This window comes from Sipha flava, unplaced genomic scaffold (assembly GCF_003268045.1).
Source record: "Sipha flava isolate LNK unplaced genomic scaffold, YSA_version1 114_pilon_pilon, whole genome shotgun sequence".
Classification (NCBI taxonomy): Eukaryota; Metazoa; Arthropoda; class Insecta; order Hemiptera; family Aphididae; genus Sipha; species Sipha flava.
The window spans coordinates 557,019-579,225 of NW_020271737.1; the positions used below are offsets into that span (position 1 = coordinate 557,019).

The following is a 22,207-nucleotide window of genomic DNA, read 5'->3' on the forward strand; positions in this document are numbered from 1 at the left end:
TTATAAATGTTATTCTATTTTCTATTAACCATTAATATATATTTACATTTCTAAAATAGGTTGAAAAAATATCATCATGTGTGGCATTAAATTTAGTATATAAAATAAGATTAAAGAAATGTATTGCTATCGTTTTAGTTTTTTGTAAATTATTAGTCCTTAATTTTGAAAAAAAAAGTTGAATATTAATTTCTTGATGAATTAAATATATCATTAATCTATTTCATTTGATATAACTGTTAGATAAATATACAGTATAGTTGTTTAATTGTGACTACATAGAGAATTGAGTTCTCTAAAAGCAAACAATTATTTAAAATTTTTTAACTCTAAAATATTTTTGTTTTACTAGAATAATTTTAAGCTTCCGTGCAAACATTTTAGTTATTTAAAAGAAAATATTTTCTGTTTATAAAGTAAATACTCTACAGGGCCGGAAGAGTTATTTTTGTTTTAATCAAAATTTAAAGCATCGCAAAATCATGAAAATTATTTATTACCTCAAAGCTTGAAAATATCTATGAATTTCTTTCTTGTACTAGAAATCATTAAATTGATTATATTATTCTAAATTTCAATAAGTTATAAAGGAGTCAATGTTACTAATTTTAAACAATTAATGAATATCATTTCAATAAAATATTAAATGTCTCAATCATACGTATTATCTTATTTGTGTTTAATTAGATTAAATGTTTTGTTTTCTACTAATACATTTATAATAAACGTTTAAATATTTAATAAATACATTCTAGTGCGCATAATCCATTACATTAATTCATCGTGTAATTAATTTTTTGATTAATAAGTAACATAACTATTAAATACATTTTTTATAGTGACCCGAATGTAGTTCAGTGTTTTTTTTTTTTTTTTTTTTTTATTATACTAGTGACTATGAGGGTAGGATCCTTTAAAGTTTAACAATATTAAACTATAGTTTTTGTACACTAATTATTTTTTCATCGGTTATTTGATACGTGTTTTAGGAAAAAAGTGAATTTCACTTCTTTGATGAGCATAACTGATATTTGGCTGTTATGAACAAAATTATGTAGAATTGTAGACCATATATGTTATTTAAAGTAAGTGTGGTAACCTTAAAGTTTTTCTACCGTTAAAAAAAACTTCATGAATATTTTAGTTTTTTATCTCAGTAATTGTTTTCCAGTGTTCGAAAATTCATGAAACAAATTTCTTTACTTAATAACAGGGACAAGTTAGTAGAGCTTCTTATTTTGAAAGAAACTGACTAGAAAGTAACCAAAACTTCGGTCGTATCCCTTCCGTAAATTAAATACGATAACTTATATAAGGCTATCTTATTTTAGTCGAACGTTTCTAAAGAAATTTGGAATCACCTTTCAGTAAGGCAATTCTTTTACAAATCAATCATGCATTATCTTTGTCTTTACAGATAATATATCATCAATAAAATGTTTTTTTTTGCCTTAAAAACCGATCACCTGACATTTCTATAATACAATAAACAGTGTATGAGTGTGTGTTATATTTTAGATTTAGTTTTTATTCAAATGTTAGATTTATATTTCATGTTATGTAAAATGAGCATTTATATTTTTTTGGCCGTACAATTATCGTCTAATTGTAAGGTTAATTATAACTTAAATCGATATATAGTAGATTTTTTTCTATAAAAAATGTCTACAGTGGTCATCATGATCTTCGGATAAATTTGAATCGTAAAAATTATGCTTCACAATTCTGAATTTCAATTTCTTGAAAATGTTTCAAATTTGTGATTCTCATATAATATGTTCTAGACATACTTTAAATCTCAATTGTTTTACTACTCCGTTGAGGGTTATACAAACATCGTACATAAAGGTATATTATACAACCCTATTATTATAGCATAAAATAGTGATTTGTTTAATTTCACACAATCATGGTATGTCGTAAAATATATTAAATATCTTAGCAATTTAAAGATTATCTTTGAAAGCTATTTTTATTTTATTTTTTCATGTGTTTAAAAATATCTCTTAGTTGTCAGGTTGTTGTCAAGCATATCATAATATTATATTAGAGTTAGATTATTATCATTAATTATGCCTTGGTACAGAATACTATGCCATCTGATTAAATTTGGTATGCATTTTTACTCACATACAATTTTTAGAATTTAAAATTTTTGGAAAATCATTGAATTTGAAATTGAAAACTATAATATAATATAAATTATAATAATATGAAAAAGAAATATAGTGGACAACCAATATCGCGGTTTTTGAAATTAACTATTTTATCAAAGTAAATATTATACAATATATCAAAATCATTGTTGTGAATGTACTCAACCGTGGTTGTAATTGAAAACTATATATTAAATGTTATACCTTATTTTTATTTTTTCCTATAAGCTTTCTAAAGCCAATTTTGTCGAATGGCAAATTTCAAAGCATTTTTTTCACTTATATTCTTTTGCAGAAAACCAAACCATGCATTATTAATGCAATGTTTAAAAAAAAAAAAAAAAAAAAAACTGTAGAAATTATAGCAGTACAATTGTTATTATTTCAATTATATGATATATTACGGTAACAATGGCGACTAACTACGGACAAAAGGATCAGGTTCGGTCTACGTATAAATTATACAACTTATAGGCATTGGCGAGTGCACGGGGTAAGCAGGTTGAGCAGCTACGCAATATTCAGTTAAATAAATAAATGTAATTTATTTTATTTTTATAACTATTAATTTAAGTTAAAATATGTCTTACCGTCATAGTGTATTTTACAAATAGATTATGTAAAATAAGTTTCATGCTAATTTATAATTGTTTTTAATTTGTAAACAATTATTGTACGGGTCACAAATAAAAGTTTTAAACAACATTATTAAATGTATATGTATAGAATATTTCTATTCATTATAAATTTAACAATTTCTATATATTATAAATTATATTCGAAAACTTATTATTAATATAGTTGAATAGCCATAGGGAAAAACGATGATTGTCAAAGAGAATAATCTGATAATCAGTCTTGTAAAAAATACTTTTGAAAAAGTATTTAAATATTAATACTAGTATTCGAATAAAATAGTATTAAAAATACTTATAAAATACTATTATAAAAATGTATTTCACGAATACTCACTAAGTATTTGAATACAAATACAAGTATTTTTTTTTAATTTTATATCATATATTATTATAGTTAACCATCCCCCCCCTCAATAGAAAAAAATTGTGTCTATGCCACTGATTATATATCAGTTTAGGTACCTATATTATGATACTAATTACTATAGATTTAACAATTTGTAAAAAACAAAACATGTCTGACTATTTAGAGGTCATGTTCACATATTTCATTCACATATTATATATAACTACTAGTATTAATACAATTAAATGACAAAGAAATAAATAAAAAATGGTATTAACTATTAATATAGAACTATTTGAAAAAAATTCCTTAAAAATTACAATAATAAACCCATATAAAATTGGATGTAGCATTTTTTAAATTTTTAACATTGTTATATACTACTTTTTCTGTTATACAATTTTTTGTGTTTATAAATTGAATCTCATTAATATAATGCTTTCTTTTTATATAATTTTATTATAATATAACCTAGATAATGAGATAAAAATTGATCTTTGATACTCTATATTCATGAAATTAATAAACATGAAATTATATTTTTAGAGTTAAAACTTAAAGATTAAGCCGATAATATTATTTTACAATTATACAAGTATGGTTAAAAATAAATTACTTTTTAGAAAATAAATATTACCAATTGTAATTACAATATAAATAATAACCATTGCATATTTTAATAAATTATTTACATTATTATTTATTGATATTTGTCACAACCTATAACAATTAATACTTATTAATATAAAATTAAGCAAAATAATATTTAAAAAAAAATATATGATAGCGTTAAAACGGTTTGAAATTTAACAGTTTTAAAATTAGTAATATTATAGTAATATCTTATTATTTTATTACTTATTAGATTCATCAATAATAACCGAATATTATTCTTAGAAGTAGGAACAATTATTAGGATAGAGAATTATTATGATTATACAATTATTAAAACGAACTTTGTGGTATTTAAATACAAGTATTTACAAATTGTTAAAAATACTTTTAAAAAGTGTTCAAAATACTTAAAAAATACTTTAAAAAAAATTGTATTTAGAATACCAAAAAATACTTCAAAAAGTATTTTAATACATGTATTCAAATACTTGTATTCGAATACTTTACAGGACTACTGATAATGATATCATATATTAATTTGCATAAGATGTAAATTAAATCGCAAGACGAACCAGTGTCTCCTACCAAATCAAATACTACCCAACCGGACTTTCCCGTGCAGTATACGGAGGAAAATCTCATCGTCGGTATTAAACAAACTCTACCTCCACCAATTTTTGTAGAGGCGTTATCAATTTTACAGACCTTTGCGAAAGCCTTATTAAACTAATTGGTGTAGATAATTTCTACTGTAAATCCTCGACAGATTACCTAAAAATTATGACAAATAATCTAAATTCTTATAGAACGCTGATCCTTTTCATAAAATAACAAAAAACAGAATATCACACTTATCAACTCACGGAAGGCAAGCCAACGCATGTAGTTATTAGAAATCTTTATCTATCTACGTCCACAGAACTTATCAAACTAGAGCTTGAACAACGTCTATTTGAAGTCCGCCAAGTTACAAGAGTATTGCATAAAATCAATGAACTCCCACAATCTCTCTTCTTCGTAGAACTCAAGCCTACTATACAATCTAACGAAATTATAAACTTAAATCTCTCATCCATACCAAGATAAAAGTGGAAGAACCTTACAAATCGAAATCCATCAGCCAGTGCATCAATTTCCAGGATTATGGGCATACTAAATCGAGTTGTTGTTACCCAGCTCGATGCGTACGCTGTGGTGCTCACCATTCTTCTTCGGCCTACCCAAACCCACGAGATGCTACTCCAAATTGTGCCCTCTGCTCCGGCGACCACCCTTGAAATTTATATAGCCATAAATAAACATACTACAATCAGCAGCTTGGGCTTCTAGTCCTGAAAAAAGGCTGTATCAAAAACCTGTACCCTCAGTTCCCGAACATAAACGTATCCTCATATCAAATTATCACAAAGCGAGAGCCATTAATCAACGTTCACGCCTTCCATCTCACAAAAGTACCTTTAACAATCCATCAAATTTACTGAAAAAAATACTTGCCAAACATAAAAATCAATCTATTGAAAAATATCTCTCAAACTTATCATCAAAAAATGGAAGCCTCTGAACTGCTACCAAAAATGCACTAAAATACCAAGCTCCAATCGTTCCTATATTTAACCCACATGGTAGACTTGCTTGTACTGACGCTAAAGAGCAGAAGTATTTTTAGACCACCTAACTGAAATCTTCATGCCACACTCGGATATACAAATACCTCAACGTATAGACTCAGTAAACCGTGTTCTTGTCACCCTTCTTCTTCCCTACATCCCAGTTAAGCATTTCTCTCCTTATGGAGTAAAATTCACTATTCAAAAACACATCCTCAAAAAATCTCCGGGTTACGATCTAATAACTGCAGAAGTAGCCAGATCTCTACCTAAAAGAGCAATCACCCTACTCACATTTATATATAATGTTGTTTAAGACAACATTACTTCCCCCCATTATGGAAATTCACAGTCACAATTTTGGTTCCAAAACCCAATAAGCCTCCTGATGTTTCTTCTTCCTATCGGACTAAGACCAATAAGCCCCCTCCCCTTTCTTTTGAAAATTCTTGAAAGATTAATCATAAAAAAATTTATCTTTATATATTTTCTAGCTCCATACTACTAAATACTCAATTTGGTTTTTGCACCTCTCATTCTTCAATTCATCAGCTCCATAGATTGGTCGATGCCATTTCTTTTTTCATTGAAAAAAAAATTATTACTCTTGCGTTTTTTTACATAAGCCAAGCCTTTGATAGGGTATGGCATGAAGAACTGTTATCTAAGATAAAAACCATCCTTTATTCAACCTACTACATGCTAATCAAATCTCACCTCACGGAATGTTATTTTAACACCAAAATTGGATCATCATACTCAAGTATAGCAAAGATTCGTGCAGGTGTTCCTCAAGGAGGTTCATTCCAGACATTCCAAAATAATATCCTTCGCAAAATTACAAATTGCCCACCCTATATTTCAAATCTAACATTACACACAGATCTAAAAATTAAAACCGTCCATGAAAAAGCATTAAATTACTACAAAAGATTCCACTCCAAACTTCCTTCTCATATCAATCCCCTCATATCCAACTTTGCATCACTCACAATACCTTGAACCCTCCTCCCCTCAGAAGACTCAAAAGAAATTGGTGTCACGATCTTCTAAATGATTAAAATAATACTCGTTAGGGTAGTGTTACCACTGGGTAACTCCTCCCATCAAACTTTCATATAAAACTATCCTTTTCACATATTCTTATTGTTCTAATCAGGAACAGATTGTATATTTCTTCTTAACAATAAAAAAAAAAAAAAAATAAGTATGGAATCCAATCATTACTGCACAGCTGTTCTATTTGACGAGACTCAAACTTTTAATAGAGTGTGGAACCCTCAAACCTGTGAACTATACAAGCTTTCCAATCAATATGCCTCCATCAAATCGTCTCAAATCATGAAAAACGTCAATCTCCAAAACGATTTAAAAGTTCCCACACTTTCTCAGTTAACTAAATTCTTTTTCTTTTCATTGTATTTTAAGCTAAATCACCATACTAATCCACTAATTAAACATCTATCTTCTTACAAAATTCCTGAAAATCTTAAAATGTTAAAACGGTTTTGGCTTGGATATTTCCTGACTTAATTTTTTGGTTGAATAACAACTAAGTACCCTCCCTCCCTATTACAATCACCACTATTTTTCATTCAAAAAATTACTTATTGCCTAAAATGTATGTATAGATTGTAATTATTTTGGTAAAAATATATAAAATTCAAAATGCAAAACACTTTGTGATATAAATCGACTCAACTATTATAACCATTATTACGTTGATAATAGAGAAAAAGAAAAAAGAAAAAAGATAGAAACAAAACTACAAATATAAAGAATACTCTTAATACAATTAAACTAGAGAGTTTCTAGTTAAAAATTGTGTTCCTATTAGGAACACAATTATTAAATTTAATCCAAACATTAATTAAAAAAAAAAAAAAAAAAAAAAAAAAATTGGAACAAAGAATTAATAGAAACGACAAAAGAAGATAATTGGGAAGAAATAATGGACTTCAAATTGATTGAAATCATACTAGAATGAAGTATATTTTAAAAGCATTTAGGCTGCATGGATAAAAATTGACCGTAAAAAAGAATATGAGGAATGTCACAAATGGAGAGATTGCTGTTGTTAATATACGTTTTCTTCGGTAAAAAATGATATCGATGTTTGACACTCCCAAAATGAAAATTACACAATTACGTCTTACAGTGTTGCAACGTAGAGTTTATCCCTGATTTTTATTGGATTCTACAAGAATAGTTATACGAAAATCATATTTATTTATTTATATAGATATTTTTTTTAATATGATGAAAACATAACAAGATGATTAGGAAAAAATTATTTTTCTGGAAACTACTATATTGCCGACAAATCAATTTTGACTTAGGAGGCCATTATAATTGTAGTCGAATAGCAGATATCTGATATCTAGTCTCTGTGTCTCCTTTGCTTATATTTTTAATACAATGAGCGTCAGATATGTCATAGAAATACAACAATAATATTAAGTACCATTAAGCTTCTACGAAATAAACGACTTCTTTGGTATCAACAAGTGCCAATCACGGAACAACATAAGTATGAAACGAGAAAGAAACATAAATCAATAATCATATGAAAGACGAAATTTGAAAGTTTTCAAAATGAATAATTTTAACATCAGTATAACACACTATTAAGATAGAACGATAACTCATCGAAATGTATTTCGCCGATAATACATATTGTTTGTTCGTTTTGTGTAATACTGTTTTCGTTTGGAAAAAAAAGTAAAAACATTCCATTTTAGTTGAACAAATTTTAAAACATCATTCAAGTATGTTTAAAATACCAATAGATAAGAAACAACTTGATTTTAGTCGAATATCCATGGGATGAAATAAAAGTCAAGGAATCGAATTTTCCATTCCAGTTTTTTAGAGACTTAGAATTTATTGACGGTGCACATCACAGATTTGATAAAAATTGTGTAAAATACTAAAATTATAAAATTTTATCATAAAATATTGCAAAAAAGAAAAAAAAACATGGATAATAATAAATTATAACTATTATTCTTGATTATAAATGAAAGATTTTCTAAATACACTGTATTTATAGCATACATTTTCAGATAGTTGAATTTTTTCTACTGTTATTCCTAATATGTATTTTAATTAACTATAAAATAAATAATTTGTTTAGACTAAGGAGTTAATTCACCAAATGATGGATCATAGTTATAAAAGTTTTTTTTTCTGTATTATTTATTGATCGTATATATTATTGGATAATTCATACACATCATATGCATGTTTCCTATACACATACCATATTATCGACGATAAACTTGATGATCTTAACGTCATAATGAGACACATAGTATACAAATCCATTCTCTCCTAAGCATAATACTCTGTTTAAACGGAGGGAAGATAATTATGTTTCCGTAATTTCCAATTTTCTGTTTAGGTTTAATATCATGTCAAATCTTTATCGTCATACTTAAAATACTATATTACTTCAATTAATACGTATATATATATATATATTAATTTATTTTTCTTAAAGACGTGCTTTATCATTACCATATATAAATCCCAAACGTATTTGTTGAATAGTTTACTATAATAATAAGAATCGATTTACGTAACACGCACATTGGCCTCTGACAGTAATGAGGAGTGTTATATGATCACGCATGTTAACGTGATCGATTACCGAGAGGTTTTCTATTCTATTTGATATCAAAACCAATGATCATAAATTTTATTTTTATTTAATTTTATATTTTATTTAAAGATCGTTTAAATTACAGGAAAATAATTCAAAACATAGATCAAACACAGAATCTGATTGATAAAAAATAATAATTTATTCTTATGTTTTATTTTGTAGTGTGACTTAGACTTATTAACTTCAAGTTAATCCGTGAAAAAGGGTGGGCCAACTTCACGTACGTGTGACTTTGTCATATAAAAAATAACATAATTTTATATCTATCACATAAATTTGAAGAGCAATATTAGCATTAACATTTGATTGCAAATAAAGAAAATGTGCAGAATTTATGGTTGATTTAGTTTTCTATAAATATACATTTTTTTTTATAGTATGTACGACAAATTAAACGATTAAACACAAATTATGATTTATTTAAACAATTATTGACTAAAAAGCGTATTGTTCTTTTTGTAAATGTTTTAAAATAAAAGTTTTTAATGTCAGGAAAAGTAGTTCAATTTATAAAATTCTAAATTTTAAACACGCAATAATAAAAGTAATTAACACTTAAGGCTTGTAAAAATTGTGTCACTTAATTAGCAAACAAGTAATCAGCAAAGCTATAAACCAGATTAAGGAAAATAACGGTTCTCGCGTTGAATTAAGCATTTAATTTCAAGATATACATAAAATATAAACTCTACACCAGAATCTTTGTAATCTTAAGCCTCGTTGGAGCCTTAATAGCATAATATATTCAATGCAATTGGCAATCCAAAGTGTACAAAACTTAATTCCTCATTTGATATTATATTTATAAGTAAAAAAGAAAAATGAGATAACGTTTAAATAATAACAAGCTAATTATAATATAAGAAAACCAAATCAACCTTCATTGAACCGCTAAATGAATCTAAATTAACATCTACCATTGAACCCAATTTATATTAAAAACGATTTGAAACGCTATTACAAATTAAATAACATTTTTCATCGAATAAATAATCATTATTTAGTATATTACAATTAACTAGTCAAAATGTGAATACAGGTTCATTGAATCTCTTATACATGTGTTTTAATATATAATAAGTTATTTCTATTTTAAAATATGGTAAACCAGCAAATTTGGACCATTATCAATATTTTGAAAGTATTCAAAATATAAAAAATAAAAGTTTAATTGAAACTTTTAATTTTTAGATATGCATTTATAGAATAATTTAAAACAATATGAAGAATAAAAAAAATAAATAGAGTAAAGAAATGTAGATATTCTATGTTTGCATATTTTAACATATTATTATTTTTTTATAGATTTAATTTGTTTCTCCTTATATAGTTTTACTTGGTTATAAAATTATATGAATAATCGTCATTAACATTTTATTCTTTGTTCTTTATTATAATTCCATAGTCTATTAAAAACCTAAAAATTATTAGGAATAATATCACGATCATGTAAGGTTAAGCTACTGTAAGAAAATAAATCAATCACAGTGTATATTCATTAGTATGATTTATATAAAATTACGATAATTCAATATCATGACATTTAATACGGTATGATTTATGTCTACAATTCCAATAGAAATGTATGCTAAAATTAAAATTCAACTATCAAGAGTTAATGTTTCACCACACTAGTTACGTATATGAAAAATATTAGCATCACAATGTGATCATATCACAGCCAGTAATGTCAGTAAATAAAAACAAATGTTGATAAATAAATCGTTAGGTCATTTACATTACGCAAAAAAAAAAAAAATCACATCCCACCAGCATTTTAAAGAATCACTCAACCCAATACATTTTCAAATTAAATATCCAGGAATTATATTTGAAAAAATGCTCAAGTGGGTTTCTCATCTCAAAATAAAACGTTAAATACACAAAAACAGCTCACATCCACTATGTCTCAAGCTTAAATTAAAATTTATCATACAAACTAAATACATATAAGCTCTTCAGGCGATACCGATTCTTTTATTCTCATCTGCTTCCATCACATATCAAATAGTTTTCCTTTATAGAGTCCTAAAATGGAAAATATCAACTAATTAACAAAAAAACCCAACTATTTTAGTATCCGTCTTTTATTTTTAATACTTACTATATCTTCAGTCCATAAAGTTCAATATCTGAATCGAACATGGTGCTATAGTTTTGATAAAATAACTATATATAAATAAATAAATTATAACTCAATATTCCAAACTATTTTCGTGTATTTTAAAACTCAGATTCTTTTAATAAAATAAAAATGACCTAAAAGTATTTTTAATTTTTATGTTTTGGAAAATAATTTTTGCTTTCTCCTTCCTATAGAAGATAAAAGTGCAATACAAATAAAAAAAATTAAAAAAACGGACTGGGTGTTACACTAGTCGTCGTCAAGTATCTACATTACATACGGATACATACTATATTAGAACATGTCATTTATACATTACAAAAAAGTAAAATGCCCAGGGCCGGATTATGATCATAATTTAAGGGGGGCTATTACTTTTATTGAGGCCTTTTCACCTAAAACAATTTCCTTTTTTTCTTCTGATTTATTAATTTTTAATAAATATAAATTAAAATAAGCATAGCATTTTTTTAAAATAACATTTTATTCTTATATCATATTATACATTTTTCGGCATATGCAATAAAAAAAATATAGACATATTTTTAATCTTATATAATATTATGTTTGAAAAACTTTTTCCTGGATTTTTCCTGGGCAAATTGTCTTATAATATTTTCAAATGAAATATTCATAGTCAATTCACACTCTATTGAAAGAATAGATAGAGATGTCAGTCTTGATTCACCCATCATACAACGATATTTATTTTTAATTATTGTTAGTGCAGAAAAAGATCGTTCACTTTCACAGTTAGTAACTGGTATACTTAAAAAAATTCGGAACGCTACATAAATATGTGGAAAAACGCCCGAGAGATTATCTTCAACAATCATTTTTAACATGTTAACCGGGTTTTTTATTAATTTATTATCTTCCTTGACTTTAACCATACCAATGAATTGTTTCAATTCGTCGTATAGACTTTCTTCTAGATCACGAGAGTAAACTTTGACTAAATTATTTACGGATTTTTTCAATAAATTATCATCAATCACGTCCAAACGAGGCCAAAATCCAAAAAGGTTTGTTATATTGTCATAAGCTGAGCTCCGTTTTTTTAATTCGGTTTGCAATTTATCAATGATAACAAAAAAAATGTTGACTCTAAATGTATCTCTACCTTTTAAACTCTCATGACCTGTAGTGCCATCCGAATATTTTTGAATAATTTTACGATTGTTTTTTCCTCCATTAGACCATTCTTTATTAATTGAGAGACTCAATATTTTTGCTTCATCTTCAATTGCGTCAAAATCATTTCTGAGTTCATCAACAAATGTTATCAACGATTGTAGCATACTATTACCAGTAACCATATCAATTTCAATTCTTTGTAAATAAACACTTGTAGCATCGAATCTGCCTAGAACACGTTTCCAAAAAATAGTCATAAAAGCTATTTCTAATTTTATTAACTTTTTCTTAATTGAATTGGCATCATGACGAGTGTCAGCATTTTCATTCATATCTTTAGAAATGTCAGATAATGTATTATATATCTCATCATAATTACCAGCTAGTGCTTCAATAGCATCATTACGACAAGACCACCGTGTACTGGAGAGACTTTTTAAAGTCTTACTACTTTTTTTACTGTTTCTTAATAATACATCCCATCTATGCGTAGAGGCTGCAAAAAACGCATATAATTTTTGAAGAATTGAAAAAAAATTGATTGCTTCTAAACATTCTTTTGCACTGCAATCTCCAACTAAATTTAAAGAATGTGCGACACATGGGACATAAAATGCTAAATCATTTAGATCTTTAATTTGAGCCTGTAGTCCACGATATCTTCCAGACATGTTGGCAGCATTATCATACGTTTGCGCACGACAGTTGGCAATGTTGATACCACTTCGTTTGAGAAATTCTAAGACAGTCGTAGCTAGCTTCACCAGTATGACTATGAAAAGAGACAAAGCCAAGAAATCTTTCATGTACCGTACCATTCAAACAATAACGTATGATTATCGACAGCTGATCAATATGGGCAAGATCTGGAGTTGAATCAACGACAATACCAAAATACTTAGATTTAATAATTTCATCGACAATGTGATCAAACACTTTTAAAGACATGATACCAATAAGTTCCTCACAGATGGTTTTTGATATGTAAGACACACTGCCCCTGCCTTTGTTACCATAATTTTCTATGTGTGCTTTCAACACAGGATCAAATTTAGCAATCAACTCAAGTATTCCTAAATAATTACCATTATCCGTAACTCCAATCACTTCATGACTACCTCGAAATGCAAGACCTCGTGTCGAAAGAAAACGAATAGCTTCAACAACGCGTTTTAAAATATCGATCCAATAATTTTCTTCTACTTCTAATTGTTTCGTTAACTGTTTATTAATATTTGTTTTATTATTCAAACGATGAATCCATTTCATCGTGCATACCTGGTGTACAGAACTGTTTTCATGACCACTAATTCTTTCATCGCCCTTCTTCCAATTTGAAAATCCATTTTTTACAAAAGGATTCATTGAACTATTACTATTGAATAACATACAGACAAAACAAAATACGTTCCCTGTTGATTCAGAGTACATCAACCATAATCGTTCGTGTTTCTCTCCATTCACCAAAGTTCGTATAAAAAAATTACAAGAAAAATACCTTTTTTGGTTTTTATAATCTCGTAAGGAAGCTGAAAATCCGTTGTTTTTATTTTGGAAATATGCCGGTCCTAATAGTATACATTTTTCTCGGACGGTTTCACTCATTGACGGCCACAATGCAGGATCTTTATTTATTTCCAACTCCGTCAATATTTTCTATTTATATGATATTAAATAGTATTAATATTTAAAATAAATATTTTAATTTAATTATGTTAAATTTACTTTATCAGTGTTTGTATCAATTTCGCCGACGGTTTTTTTCATTTTTGTCTCAAATGCAGGATTTTCAATTGGTTGAAAGAAATTTGACAATTTAGGAATTTTGGCTTCGTACTCATTTCTAATTTTCAGAGCTCTTCGTTTTGAAGCACCAGATTCATGTTTTCGGAAAGACATGATTATTAAATCACACTTGATAGATAAATTCAATAAATTTATAATGTTATAAAAGGAGCTTTAAATATTATATGATAATAAAGTAATAAACAATCGGAAATCTCAAGCTAGCGTCTGCGGTCTCAGCTAACATAATCAGTACTGCACCTACGGCTGCAAAAGTACGTGAGTGTCATTCATCGAACGTGTAATGTTCTAGGTTTAAAAATAAATTAAACCGATTATATTTATCGCGTTGACGGATCGGCCGGAAACCCGTTCGATAACGACGATAACGAGTTGCAAGAAGCGACGACCACTATAACTATAATTGGGTCTTGTGTGTCGGTAATGAAGTATCCAAGTCCATAGTCCATTTTCATATGACATAAATTTAAAATTTATAAGTTATAATAATATTTTGAAAAAAAATGAGTTGACACACTGTGGCCCCTTTCAACTTGCGGCCCGGGGCTATAGCCCCCCAAAGCCCCCCCCTTGATCCAGCCCTGAAAATGCCCTTTGACCCATGTCAATAATAAAGAAATATATTGTCATTTTTCGTCGTAAAATATACTAAATTTGTTTATAAAATAACAATATTAGCATTGATATTTATTTTATTTTATATTATAAAATCAATGATATTAGTCAAGGGTGAGAATTTTTGAAATGGATTGAAAAAAATATACATACATATTAGTATATATAAATTTTCATCTCTCATATAATATTCTTTAGATTCTTTTATTGGTTTTGTATATTATATAAATCGTAGCATGAATTATTGTACACAATATTATTGTTGATCTATAGAAATATTTATACGAATAAAAATCGTTTAGTTAACCTTTTTTGTAAAATTAATGATGTTGGTCCAAACAAACCATAATATCGTTGATTTAAAATAGTCTCAACATTAAGCTATTATATCTCGAAAAAAAAAAAAAACTCCCATGCAAAATACATATATTGAACGCTTCAGTCATACAACACGTTAGATAGTATAATGATTCGAATAAAACGAAAAAAAAAATATTCGTTTACTATGCGAGTTTCATCAAAAGATCTCATCGAATTCGTAATTTTAGCATACCTCCTCTGCGGGTTTCTTGGTTTACGTACATGTGCTCACCTACAACGTTCACGTAACATCTATCACGTACACCAGAACGTCAAAGGGGACCACTATCCCTGGGGTATCATGCCCCTCAGCGATGATGGCTCCGTACTACGAGCCCGCGGGTTTCGTGTCCCGATGGTAATCTTGGTCGGGTCGAGGGCCTTATTAATACCAACCCAACTTTTTTTTTTTTTTGCCTTCTTCCTCACACACCAAAGGGGATGTTCGGAGAAGCTGCTTGCTACAGGAGGAAGGATAACGCTATTTTCCATTACCCTGAGCGAAATCTCAGCGTGCCCGGTCGCGATGTGGTGCAGCTTTCCTAAGACCTGCGACGCTGATTTGCATTTCTCCTTAAGGGGCCTCGTTGCTGCTATTATTTAAGGGGCAACATATAGGCAATTTCTAATCTCGTCGTAGCCGTCCGGGATATTTGTGTTAGTTGTAAATGATTGTTAGTGTGAGTACAATTCAATGGGGGTACCTCTCTCCCTTCCATACCGTCAGGTAGTCACTAGTCATAATCATATTATTATAATTGGTGTCCCGTACTCACGTGTTGAATGGCTTCGGAGAATTTGGTTCATTAGTTATAACTTATTATACTATGAATTGAGAAAAATAATAATATAGTCCGCAGTGTAAAATAATTTGTATAGTTATTATTGGTATAGATTATCTGGACCGTACAAATCTGGATATATATATCTGCATATCCACGTTTATTTTGTCCCTGTTACCTACTTGAAGTGGTTTTGCGTAACAAGCCAAGGAATATTTTCGATTTGCGAAGTGTAGCGACGAGTGCCAATACATGCGTAATCGTATCCAGATTCATACGGTCCAGATAATGTACTTTCCAGATATGTACAGTTTAGATTTATGCGGTCCAGAATTCTAAATTCTAAGTTTATATGTGGACCCATAATATATAATATAAAAAATCAAGAAGAATTTTAGATTATTATTATTTTTTTTTTGCCAGATAATATAGATAGGTATATTGTGTATATTTTGATGAATAGTTCAAGTATTATTGCATTAGTATAATATAGTTTAGGAGTTTAGGACATAGGTAGTTTAACATCAACTATTGTCATTATAATGTAGTATTATTAGTCATAGAAACAGTATACATAATAAATAAACAATCAGTGAGGGTAATAATTACGACATTTTCTGTTAGTGCAGTTCATACAATAAATTGTTGATTATTACAATTACGTACTTATTTTTTAATTATTATAATATTGTAATAAAATAATATTATTTAGGTAAAATTAAAATTTTTCTTATTACAATAACTAAATAGCCTTTACAGAAAGAAAGCTGAATAGTGACTAAATAATCAATTCAAAATTGAAATACAGAACGATAATAAATTATAATAACATCTAATGTAGGTGTATAATATTAATATCAGGGCGCGGAAATATAAGTAATTGCTAACATTATTATAGAATACCACGAAATAACGTATCCAATTATATTACACTGTTTAGGTTTATTTAGCTAGACGCGGTGCGATAGCGGTACGGGGGGGGCTCTCGCACGCACTCGCACGCACATGTCATCTGGTAATATCGTGATCGCAAAAAAATGTTTATTTTTCATTCCAACATACGTTTTTAATTCCAACGCTATGTGTCGACAATTATCACGATTTTCATTTTGAAAAAATATTTGGATGCTCCTTAATATGTACGAGGGATCGATAGAGGCACATTTTAAAAATTGTATTTAGTTAATTAAATATTTAAGTTTGAAATTTTGTATTTTTTGTATTTACAACAATATTTATTGCAATTCAAACTACAAAAATTAAGAATGTGGCTCGATCGTTCCCTCGTAAATATTACGGAGCATCCGAATATTTTTTCAGAATAAAAAATCGTGATAATTTTTGACACGTAGCGTTGGAATTAGAAACAGTTTTTGTTAAAAAAAGACGTGGTGGTGAGGCCCCTTAACGATTTCTGTCTTAGTTTTCATATTTGCCGTCAAGGCCACTAACTCCACAATTCAGTCCTTGATAGGCTTATGGACATTTTTATTATCACACATGAAAGAGTTCATCTCCGTCACCACGTTCTGGATTTGATGAAAATCGCACGTAGCATCCGTCCATTTGTCCAAATGACCTCACCGATATCTTCATAATCCTTTGTAGCAGTGTCCGTGTTTCTAGTATTAAAGTTAATGATAGCCTTTCACCCCGAATCCGTTGGGGTCTGGGTCAGGGGTACAAAATCCTTGTAATGTTGAGCCATCTTGTGTTTTAAACCTGCCGCCAGGTGGTTTACTGTTGACTTCAGGGTCCGTTTGCTAGTGTTAGCAGCAAGACTAAACCTTTCTGGCCCCAACCAGTTGAGGAAATAGCCAATTCGCGGGAAGAACCTCTTAACACCAATCAAGTTAATGGCCGGTGATCCCCCCACTACGTCAAGGTAGGTTCCGTTGGGGGAAGAGAATACCAATCCAACCTAACCTTACCTATCTTCCATCGGTCCATTTCCGGTTACCTCCAGTGTCTTTTACTCCAACCGCTAAAACGGCCGTATATCCGAGAGTCTTGCTACTGTCTGCGCCATGCAGCATCAGCGGGGGTGTTTTGACCCCTCCACAGCCATTCACCGTACCGACAAGCAGCCATCACCGGGAACAAGCGTTCATTTGTAAGACCGTATCAGTCACTCTCGCAACATCCGCCACGGAATCCTTCGACCGGGCGTGTACGTTATGTATTAGTAGATAGTTGTGTACGTCAAACTAAGCTCCCGCCATCCGTGGTACTGTCACCTATCCTGTCTGGGCGTGAACATCATCGGTCGGATGTTTCATTATAGGCTTTGTCTCAGTCGTTCGCCTCTATAGATTCGATCACGCAATTTTATACATTCATAAATATATCCGATAACGTGCTTGGTAATAATACCCAACACGTATCAATTAACGTTTGTCTGTTTCGATTTTCAGCGTTCAACTCTTATACCTGGAACAATACGGCCCACACGGAGCGAATACCGGACAACGTGTTAACCGTAACGTACGAAGATGGTAAATGGAGCAAGCCGTATTACGATTGTGGTGGTGGAAATATCTGGATGCTCACGTACACTGTACCGTTTTTCGGGTACAAAGATGGAAAGTACTTTTTCAAGTGAGAAAAAACTAATAAATTTTATGTTTTTGAAATTTCGCACATGCGTACGAATAATGAAATGTAATAAAAATGTAGTCATCTATAAATATTGGTCATTCGTTGTCCATGAGTACTGATACACGAGATCGTCGATATCATTGGTGCCCAACACGCGGCCCACGGGCCACGTGTAGCCCTCGAAAGTAATCAACTTGGCCCGTTACAACTTTTTTAAAATGAAACATAATATAAAACACATTTTAAAAATAACTATAAAATACTTTTTTTTTAAATGTAATAATTTGATTTCCGATAATTTTCAAATAGAAATTTCACGATATAAGCCGTGTACTTGAAAGAGCGCATTGATCAAATAAAAGATTTTTTTTTAAATATAGTACGTGTACTAAATGTACATTGTATATTCACTATGAGTAATAAAATAACATTGTTAGATTACAGTGGCGTAGCCAGGGGGGGGCTAAGGGGGCTATAGCCCCCCCCATTGACTGCGTTTATTTTAGCCATTATAGCCATATATTATAATTTATAATGAAAATATCAATCTTTATAATATTCTTTCTCTTATCATTCTTCTTATCATGATTAATTGTGAATTAGTCACACATCCACAGTTAATTAATGTATAGTCTGTACGAGCCTCCTGCCTCGGAGCCAACATTTTACAGTTTTACCACTTGTACCAATAACTACTATCACGTTCTTATCTAATATGAAGCAAAATCCATATTTTGATTATTGTTAATAAACAAACATACAATAATAAAGATATGATAATTTGACATAAACATTTAAAAAACGATAATTTATATCAAATATGCCGGTTACTGTTACGAATAGACATAGCTTATTGGTCATTGCTGTTACTCTTACTATATTTATTTATTCATTTTTTTTTGTGTTTCGTAATGACCGATGAGTAGTGTCTGGTGAGTAGCGAATAGTGGGTACGCATTTAAAATTATATAAACATGAGTGATAAACGGAAAATGTATTTTCAATATTTAATGTGAAAAAAAAATTCCAAGAAGTCTATTCAGTTGAGCCAGTAAGTACAAATATAAAATTGCATGAACCAACTTAAATAATATGTTCTTCTTCATTATAAATTCCCTATAAAGAATTTTTATGTTAAAAATTTGAAAATTAAATACAGAGTAATTCCATATATCTGATATCACTATAAAATCATGAGAATAAATATTTTTTTATATACTTATATAGATTTAGATTGATAAAGCTGAAAATAAGGAACTGAATATACCACCAACAACACCAATTACCATTAAATCTATTGAGCATGATTCTATTTCTAAAGAAACTGATACTAATGAAAATATTAATGAAACGGTAAAAATAATGTAGTTTTTAATTTAGATTAAAGCCATGTCATAAGTGTAAAGTGTAAAATTAGTATTAGTGTATAATTATTATTATTTTATCTTATATTTATATATATTGACAGTTTTATAATCAATCTTATATTCAGATTCATAAATTTGCTTGTATGCTTGTTATTTATTAATTTTCACTTAATAGGTTGTTGATGCATCTGCATGGCCCATTAATGATATTGCTAATTTTATTGGAAACAGCAACTAAATGCTAAAGAAATAAATAATTTTATATTTTGACGCTTGGATAGAAACCTCCTGCTAATTATGTTTTTCCTGAATGTATTGAAGGGAAACAAAAAAGGAGATTTCTACACAAATATTTGAAAATTTTCCCATGGCTAGCTTATAGTAAATGCAAAGAAGGTGCTTATTGTAAATATTGTATAGTTTTTACGTTTTCTGGAGGTGGTGTTGGCCATCAAGTAATTATTTTCTGCTTAAACTTATTCCACCATAATATGAATATTATAGTTTATAAACTTTATAATTTGTTTTTATAGAAACTCGGAAAATTAGTTAAGTATTCTATGGTGAAGTATAAAAATGCAATGAAGGAATTACAAAATCATCAGAAGAATGAATACCATTGTTTGTCCACACAAAGTGCCAATGACTTTTTAATTAATTTTGAAAATACAAATAATAAATCAGTAAATGTGCTTCTAGATAAACATAAACAACAAACAAAAATTTAATAAAAACATAAGAGATTGATGTCAATAGTTAAAACTATACTGTTTTGTGTTCGACAAAATATTCCATTACGTGGACATCGGGAAATGGGTTCCATGGCATGAGGTGATATCAGAGACGTTTGTTTAAATGGTGAGCAAGGAGTGTTTCGTGGTCTTCTTGCTTTTAGAATTGAATGTGGTGATACTGATTTATTGAATCATTTGAAAACAGTACCTAAAAACTGTACAATGATAAGTCCTCAGATTCAAAATGAAGTAATTGAAGCTATTGGCAGTGTAATTGAAAAAAAAATTGTTGAAAGAATTAAATCTTCAAAGTTTTATTCTATTTTGTGTGATGAAACCACCGATATAAGTACAGAAGAACAAATGACCGTATGTATTCAATATGTAGATTTAACAAATTGTGTCATTCAAAAAGAATTTTGGGTTTCGTCAAAATGATTTCTACTACGGGAGCTTCAATCAAAAATGCTATTAAACAAAAGTTAGAAAAACTAGGTCTTAGCTTAGATAATCTCAGAGGTCAAAGCTATGATGGTGGATCGAACATAGCAGGCAAAAACAATGGTGTTCAGGCTCTACTTTTAAACGAACAGCCATTAGCATTTTATACACATTGTTTCAGTCATTCACTTAATGTATGTATAACTAAAGCGTGCGAAGTATCTTCAATAAAACAAATGATGGGAATTAATGGTGCTGTTGCATCTTTTTTCTCTGCTTCTGCAAAAAGAGTAGACTAATTAAAATCTGTTATAGAATCAGAAATTCCAAATACAGAATCCAACAAGCAGAGAAAGACTAAACTTAAACATTGTGCGAGATGCGTTGGGTTGAACGCCATGACTCCTTGATGACATTTTAAAGAATTGTATATTTTTATACTTAATGCACTTGAAGAATACTACATGATACAAACACCGAAACCTCAAGTAAAGCATTACTGTACTTAAATTTTATAACTAAAAGTGAATTTCTAGTGGCTATTGATGTTGCGGTGCTTTGCCTTGCTTATACATTACAACTTAGTGTTGCTTTACAATCTATGCAACAAGACTTATTAAGAGCAATATCCGATGTCATGGTAATAAAAGGAGCATTACAGAATCTTCGGGAATATGCAGACAATTAATTTAGTATAGTTTTTAAAAATATTATAGAATTAGGAGAAAAAATTAATGTTGAAATACGCATGCTTCGAATTTGTAACAGAGAAATAAATAGAGTAAATATTGATTCTGAAAACGCTGAAATATATTTCAAACGATCAATATTTCTTCCTTTTCTTATTCAATCAATGGATACACGGTTTGATAATAGACTATCTAGTATTATCCCTCTCGAAGGTTTGATTCCAAGTCATTTTGATGAGTATGACGAGGGAACTATTTTAGAAGCTGCCAAAATATATAGCAATGATTTATCTAACCATATAAGCTCTACGCTCAAGGCTGAGTTATCTTTATGGAGGCAACAATGAAAAACTAACAACATACCAAAGCCAGTCTCAGCTATTGAATCAATGTCCCACTTTACTAACCTTGTACCTAACATTAAATTATTGTTACAGTTGTTTGCAACCTTGCCTGTAACTTCTGCAACTCCAGAAAGAACATTTTCCACCTTGTCAAGAATGAAAACATACTTAAGATCAACA

General features: G+C 29.2%; 2 protein-coding genes across 2 annotated transcripts in view; both read left to right on the forward strand.

The window, feature by feature from the left end:
• Window positions 1-22,207, forward strand: part of LOC112690303 (probable G-protein coupled receptor CG31760) — a 168,716-nt gene that overhangs the window by 82,855 nt on the left and 63,654 nt on the right. Inside the window, exon 3 of the mRNA XM_025564281.1 lies at window positions 18,269-18,452. Coding sequence (XP_025420066.1) covers window positions 18,269-18,452 — 184 coding nt within the window. The remainder of the gene's footprint in view (window positions 1-18,268; window positions 18,453-22,207) is intronic.
• Window positions 19,710-22,114, forward strand: LOC112690313 (zinc finger MYM-type protein 1-like). The gene is made up of 2 exons (XM_025564288.1): window positions 19,710-19,805; window positions 20,353-22,114. Exon 2 carries the CDS (start codon window positions 20,925-20,927, stop codon window positions 21,291-21,293), a length of 369 nt encoding a protein of 122 aa, XP_025420073.1. The 5' UTR covers window positions 19,710-19,805; window positions 20,353-20,924; the 3' UTR covers window positions 21,294-22,114.

Bases quoted from the DNA above. Each gene is read 5' to 3' on its own strand.
- LOC112690313 (XM_025564288.1), top strand. From the start codon at position 20,925: ATGTATTCAATATGTAGATTTAACAAATTGTGTCATTCAAAAAGAATT.